Consider the following 7,641-nt stretch of genomic DNA (forward strand, 5'->3'; position numbering starts at 1 on the left):
ATATTTTTATATTAAAATGAACAATTCTATGGAATAGAAATAGTACAAGTATCGATTATATCCTATGCCTTGTTATATGATTTCGGAGTTAGACACTATTATTTTTAAATAATTTTTACATTAGAACCATCCTGCTCTCATACGAAAGCCGTGAAATACCTGACTGAGTGCATAAAACAAGAATGTTGTTTAATTGGAACACCATGGAAGAGTTATTTAAGGTATTTTATATTATTCAATTTTCTACAATTAGTAATGTTGATTCCGTTAGGAAACGAATGTGAAGTGATCATTTGTATGTGGAACATGTATATATTCTGTACACATTATTATTTAGTTGCTTTATCTAATAATATAACTATAAATCCTCTTTATTTTTTTTTAGCACTCCAAAACCAATTTCCCAATGCAAAAGGGACACCTGTGTTTGCGTTGGATTGAATGCAAAAAGTTATCCTGCTAGAGGCGCATTTTATGCACCGGTTGAAGCAAATGCACCTTATTGCCATAACGAGGGGATTAAACTTTAATTATAAACAAAAGTCAATCTACACGAAAATGTATCTATTGATGAATATTAAATGAATAAACGAACAGTCAAATAGATTTTTGTATACATTTGATATACTATTATATATCTTATGTTTCGCTTAGGACACGTTTAACTAATAAAACATTTCGAACGACTTTGAATTTACGAGATAAATGTAAATTATTATCAATAAACGCATGAAAAAAAACGTTTCTTTTTGAACATGCATAAACTCTAGGACATATTCGGATGTAAAAAGTTATTTCGTTTGATAATATCTATATATATATACTCGTTGCACGTTATTTTAATATATATAAAAATTATATAAAAACTGGATTTGTGTCTTATCTTTAATAATATTTATTTTTTTATTGCATTTCAATAGTATAAATAGTATGAAAATTATTTGCATTTCAACTATTTTAAAATCGGTATGATTCTGGTTGTACAGTAAATAAAAAAAATCAGAAAAGATGAATTTCAAATATTCGATATTATTCATATGTTTTGTGGGAGTGTTGCACAATTCCTATGCAGATGGTAAACCATTTTATATTTTGAAAAACAAGTAGTGATTGAGTTTAATTTTCGTTTTATTTACGAAATGATAAACGTGTATACACAATTAAATGTATAATTTGTAAAAATTGAAATATAATGATTCATTATTTTCTTACAATTATATTATTTGATATTAGGAAAAAATGTTGTGCTGGAAAGAGGCATGACTCCTGATTGTACTTTTAATGAAAACGATGTTTTGCTTTACGTTTACGCAAGGTAATAATCAATCGATTATTTACTGATTTTATTCCATATCTACGCGATGCTATTGATTTTTTTCTATAAAAAATGTAACAAGAATTTAAACAAAAATATAATTCAACAATCAATTAACAATTGTATATTTTAGGGATAAGCAAGATTTCACTATTCTTTCGAAATGGAATTTAACAAGTTATGAACTATTTAATCATCCTGAAATATCCCATCATCAAGTTGTATTTCTCATACATGGTTTTATTTCAAGCATGAGTCAAGATAATTTCATAGAAATGGCACAAGCTTTGAAAGAAAAAGTAAGTTTTTATAATTGTAAAGAGAGAGTAAGAATAATAAAACATTTAGTAGGAGAAAAAGTATTTCTTTGATTAATTTATTACAATATATATTATATATAATCAGGTTTTTATTGTACAATTTATAAAGTTTTTTACAATGTTTTATCATTTACAATATATATTATTTTCAGGATAATTGTATTGTAATCGGGATTGATTGGAAGAAGGGCGCTTGTAACGGTTTATCTAGTTTTGTAAATTTAGTTGGTTATCCTCAAGCCGTCAAAAACACACGTCTGGTTGGAAAATATTTATCTGAGTAAGTAGCGAGAAATGTATCGCAAAATTTAATTGTTTTATTAATGTTAATACACATTATATAATATTTTGTTGTTGTTGATCTCTTTTTATAGGGTTACTAAGATGCTCGTAGATATGAAAAAAGTGCAGATGTCAAATATACGATTGATTGGGCACAGTTTGGGTGCACAAAGCGCAGGTTTTGCAGGAAAAGAAGTTCAAAAGTTAAATTTAGGAAAATATAGAGAAATTATCGGTCTTGATCCTGCTGGGCCATCTTTCAGAAATAATAAGTGTCCAGACAGACTGTGCGAAACAGACGCAGAATATGTTCAAGTGTTGCACACATCGAATATGTATGGAACATACAAAGAGATTGGTACCGTTGATTTCTATGTGAATTATGGAGAAGGCCAACCTATTTGTTTGAAAGGTACACCATATATTAGATCATAGGTACTCCAGATAAAGATCAAAATTTAAATAAAAATATTCATAGAAGGTAATATATGCTCGCGTTTGTTACCACTTATTTTTGTTTAATAATAATTTGTAGAACCAATCTGCTCTCATAACAAAGCCGTGGTATACTTTACGCAGTGCATCAAACACGATTGTTGTTTAATTGGGACACCATGGACTAGTTATTGGAGGTACTTAATAATCTTTAATATTTAAGGGTTTCTTTCTCTGTTGATTTTATGATGACAAATTTTTTTTTATTTTTAGCAAACCGTTAGAACTTTCTAAATGCACAAAAGAAACATGCGTTTGCATCGGGTTGAACGCAAAGAATTATCCTGCTAGAGGCTCATTTTATGCAGCAACTGCCTATTTACCTCCATATTGTTATAAAAAAGGTCTTAAAAATGAATTATAATAAGAGTTTTTATACATTAAAATGCATGTATTAACAGATAAATAAATCAATTATATACAGTGGCTCACGCGTATTTGAACACTTACCCCACGAAATACACTTTGATTAATTATAATAATTATATTATACAATACTTACAGAAATAATATTAACATTGTGAGTTTATTTTATATTTTTTAAATATGACTTTTTAGATTATATAGCAAATATTTCGATTTGCTTGAAATCGAAATACGTATACGCGAATGAATTCTGGCGATAACAATGTAATATTTACATAACCGTGTAAAAACAAACACGGTTTCCTTATTAATTAAAATTTCGGAAGTGTCTATTGCACAAATTGTATATATAGCCCTAATTTAAATTAATTAAAGTTAATCAAATAGAAACAAACATAAAATGTTGCATTTTAGTATATTTATATTTTCGTATGAATTACTTATGTAATATCAGGAAAATGCATCTTGTGTAAAGGTAAAAAGATAAAATTTTTAATGTAAATGGGCTTAGAAAATAAAAAATTCAAAATGATTTTAAATTTACGAAAAATGGCTCCTCGAGGAAGTTTATTTATGAGAAAAATGTAAATTTTTGCCGATAAATGTAAGGACAATTTTGCATATTCGAATGTAAAAAGTTATATCATTAGATAACATCCACTTCCTTCCTGTTTTTTTGTCAACATTTCGGTATTTATTATGACATTTATATATTTTACACCAATGTATTAACCAAAATATTCTTATCTCAAACATAATATTACAGTTATAGTGTTTTTCAATAATATAAATAGAGATAGAGTTATTTTTCCAACCAGAGTATTCCTAAGTCAAAATTAGTGCGTTTCCGTATTTATAGGAGATCAAAATAAAAAAAAAATGAATCTAAAATATTTGATATTGTTAATATGTTTTGTACAAGTGTTACATTATTCCAACGCGGCTGGTAAACTATCTTCAATTTTTTTCAAACGAATTTCGTTTCATTTCATTTCATTTCAGAAGTTATATACATGTGTAGAATTTTGATGAGATAGATGATAGATTATTAATAATGAAAGATCATTTTCTTAGATAATTCGTCGTTACGAGAAAATAATTCGTTACAATCAAAAAGCTTGGTTTCATCTTGTAAGTTTAACATTAACAAGGCTGGATTTATCTTATTCGCAAGGTAATAATCAAACGATTATATTTGTACTTTTTTTAATAGACATTATTCAACTATTAACTATAACTATATACTTTAGGGAACATTCAAAAGGTCTTTATATTTTGGAACGGAATTTAGCGAGCTACGAACTATTTAAAAATGCTCAAATATCGCGTCCAATTATATTTCTTGTACATGGTTTCCGTTCAACTCCAAACGATACAATTTTGTATAACTTGGCCAGTGCTTTAATTAAACAAGTATGAATATATAAAAAGTAGGATTATCGAGACGTTTTTTACTAATAAAAAATACAAATTATTATCAGGATGACAGACTTGTAATCTCGATCGATTGGAAGAATGGTGCTTGCACTGGTGGAACTTCGATTATCGAGTATATTACTTATCCCAAAGCCGTTGAAAATACACGTCTCGTTGGCAAATCTATTGCTGAGTAAGTGGCAACAAATATATTCCAAAATTGTATTCTTTAATATTATCTACACATGTATATATATATATATATATATATTTTATTCCTTTGAATAGATTTACCAAGATATTGGTAAATAAATATAAAGTGCCGATGTCAAATATTCAAGCAATTGGACACAGTTTGGGCGCACATGTTGTTGGTTTTGCAGGAAAAAATGTTCAAAAGTTAAATTTAGGAAAGTACAGTGAAATTATCGGGCTTGACCCAGCTGGACCTCTATTTAGATGGAATGAATGTCCGAATAGAATTTGTAAAACGGACGCAGAATATGTTCAAATTCTACACACATCGGAAATAAAAGGAACAACGACACAACTTGGTACCGTTGATTTTTATATAAATTATGGAAAAAGTCAGCCTGGATGCGGTATTAGTAAGTACATATAGATTTTATTTTACTCTGATGCAAACGGTTAATATTTATTAATAATTTCCAAACAGTGAAATATAAAAATAATACGAAAGTCGATTAATCTTTACCTTTCCAGACGAATCCTGTTCTCATGCAAGAGCCGTGGAATACTTAACTGAGTGCGTAAAACGTGAATGTTGTTTAATCGGAACGCCGTGGCCTAATTATTGGCAAGTATTTTGTATTCTTTAAAATGTTGCATTTTTTTATTATCGGTTATATAATAGAAAGCAAGTAAAATGATCGTTATACAGGGTGATTCACTAACTCTTGCCACCAAGATAGTTCTGAAAGTGTGATAGTAGCAAAAACTTTTACAAAATAAAAGTTGCATGAAACATTCGGGAGTATAATATGACGTCAGATTTTTTTGTTGCTAGGTTTAGTCGTTTCCGAGATTTAAGGGTCAAGTTTGTTTTTTTAAATGGAATGGCTATATTTTGATATTATTTTTAGGATATGTAAAAAAATTTCTTTAATTTTTAGGGATGTGAGACCTTTTTCGCAGTGCACAAAAGAAACTTGTGTGTGCGTTGGTTTAAATGCAAAGAAGTATGCAAATAGAGGCTCCTTTTATGTACCAGTTGAAGCCAATCCTCCCTATTGCCATACTGAGGGTTTAAAGCTTGAATTGTAAAAAGAAATTATTATTTAATCTAAATATATATATGTGTGTGTGCGTTTGATAACGAATAAATAAATAAATGATATAAATGAAAATAAATGAATAATAACAAATTAATCTATTATTTTCTTTGGATACATTTAACATACATATTTTAAAATGCGTATATATAGGAAATGAAAAATGAAGAGATTTCGGAATATATAAAAATAAGATAAATAAATAATTTATTTATATATTTGTAAAATGTGTATTTTTCTCTCTCGTTTTGGTATATGTCAACATAGTAAATGTATTTTGGATAATTTATTTTAAAGGTACTCCCACAGAAATATCGCATACTCATGCATATATATTTATTTATCGCGAAATATGCATATACTTTTTGTTAGTTGTAAATAATTATAAACGGTGAAAACGATAAATGCACAATGATAATCGGTAAAAAAAAGAAAAACTTTATCCTCGAGGTATCCTTAAAAGACAAGGAAAATGCCAACGAGGGTCAAATAAAAACGCTAAGTTATTTCGTTATTTCCGATTTTATGTACAAAAAATGATTAAAAAACATACACTTAATTATAATCCTTTTTTATGTTTAATACATAAAAATAATTGCATTGTGTAATATATAACTTTTGTTTGAAGTATTTAATCGTTAGAGATGATGTAATAGAGCACGCATAATAAAATTACATTGATTATTTTTATCCAATCTTGTAAAATGAATTTTTTCATGATTATTAGGCTGATCTTCTTAAATAAAATATAATATTTACGCATATAGCGTTTAGAATCGTTCTGCATATAAATTGACTTTGCATCGAAAAATTTATCCCATATTGTACATATTCCGATGAATAATTAATTAGAATGTCACGTATAGGAATTAGTTATATTATAATATATTACAGCTTTTTACATTAAAAGATATGAATAAAATAAAAATACTTATTGTATATATATATAATTAATTTAAGTTTTAAATTTATATAAAAATATATAGAGACTGATATAAATAATTATGTATTTTTACAATTTATAATAATTGTGAAGTAGACATTGTACAAAGTATATCCTTTTAAATACTTCTGATATTAAGAAAGAAAGAGAAAGAGAGAGACAGACAGACGATATAAAATAAATAATAAATAGTTTTCAATATCCCATACCGCTCATGTCACATACACTCAGCACATTAACGTCATTATATAATAAATATTATAATTGTTAAATTTTATTTCTTCTTGAGGTTTTTGTGGGGAATAAATGATGGATTAAAGTTTAACATTAAAATCATTTCTGTCATGATCGTATAAAAAAAGCTTATGCTCTTAATAATATGACATAATTATTATTTACCAATTTTCACTAACTAGTTGCTTTAAAAAACATGCATTATATATTTTCAATTGTAATGGTTGCGCACGAAGCACGAGATGTTGGTACATACACGAGATGTTAAAATACTGAACATTGTACCATGTTTGTTTTTACCAAATACGATGGTGCATGCATCTATTATTAAGGCAGTAAAAGATTAATCAACTTTGTATTTGAGTTTTTACTATTATAATATATATATATCGAAAGAAAGAAAAAAGAAATTTCAGTCCATGCTAAATATAAAATAAAGAATTAGCAGTAAACATCTTTGTTTGTATAAATAAATTCATTCTATATTCATTGTATAAAATTAATTGTACTTCCTAGTGTCCTCGCATGCGTATGAACATTGCGCCCACGCAATGATACTTTTATAAGAAAAATTACGGCAAATTAAAAAGTGGAGAGCAGGTATTTCCAAAAAGTCTTATTAATGTACATCGTTCTACATAAGAGACACATTCATTCCGACGTTATTCGTTGAATAAATCTAAAAATATTTTCTAGGAAAAAATTCTTTGTCTTAATAGTTATTATAGAATGAATGTACCTTTCTCAATAAGGCAGGTCTTCCTATAAGAAACAGAAAATGCTGTACATTAAGAACAAAAGTCTGCTGTACTCTAAATGCGTTATACATATAAACATATATAAATGCACTCATGAAAACATCTATATACAATGTACGTGATTACTGCATATTACAACAAGCAATTATGGATAGTGAATTAGTTTACCGTTCGTTCATTTTCTATAATACTTTCTGTGCTCTTTAAGAAAATAAAGAAA

The 7,641-nt window shown here is 27.3% G+C and overlaps 2 protein-coding genes across 2 annotated transcripts; both read left to right on the forward strand.

The window, feature by feature from the left end:
* Positions 1-1,233: 1,233 nt before the first annotated feature.
* Positions 1,234-2,837, forward strand: LOC106789082 (phospholipase A1-like; the record flags this gene model as incomplete). Its single annotated transcript, XM_014752921.1, is given in 6 exon segments — positions 1,234-1,315; positions 1,449-1,614; positions 1,788-1,915; positions 2,010-2,329; positions 2,453-2,549; positions 2,626-2,837. Coding segments are annotated over 6 exon segments (944 nt in total), but the record flags the coding sequence as incomplete, so codon positions are not given.
* A 757-nt stretch (positions 2,838-3,594) lies between these two features.
* On the forward strand, positions 3,595-5,556 carry LOC106789081 (phospholipase A1-like). The gene is made up of 7 exons (XM_014752920.1): positions 3,595-3,724; positions 3,853-3,952; positions 4,029-4,191; positions 4,260-4,387; positions 4,483-4,802; positions 4,918-5,011; positions 5,328-5,556. Exons 1-7 carry the CDS (start codon positions 3,658-3,660, stop codon positions 5,476-5,478), a joined length of 1,023 nt encoding a protein of 340 aa, XP_014608406.1. The 5' UTR covers positions 3,595-3,657; the 3' UTR covers positions 5,479-5,556.
* Positions 5,557-7,641: the final 2,085 nt, after the last annotated feature.

Source organism: Polistes canadensis, unplaced genomic scaffold (assembly GCF_001313835.1).
Source record: "Polistes canadensis isolate GaletaPanama2010 unplaced genomic scaffold, ASM131383v1 scaffold_164, whole genome shotgun sequence".
Classification (NCBI taxonomy): domain Eukaryota; kingdom Metazoa; phylum Arthropoda; class Insecta; order Hymenoptera; family Vespidae; genus Polistes; species Polistes canadensis.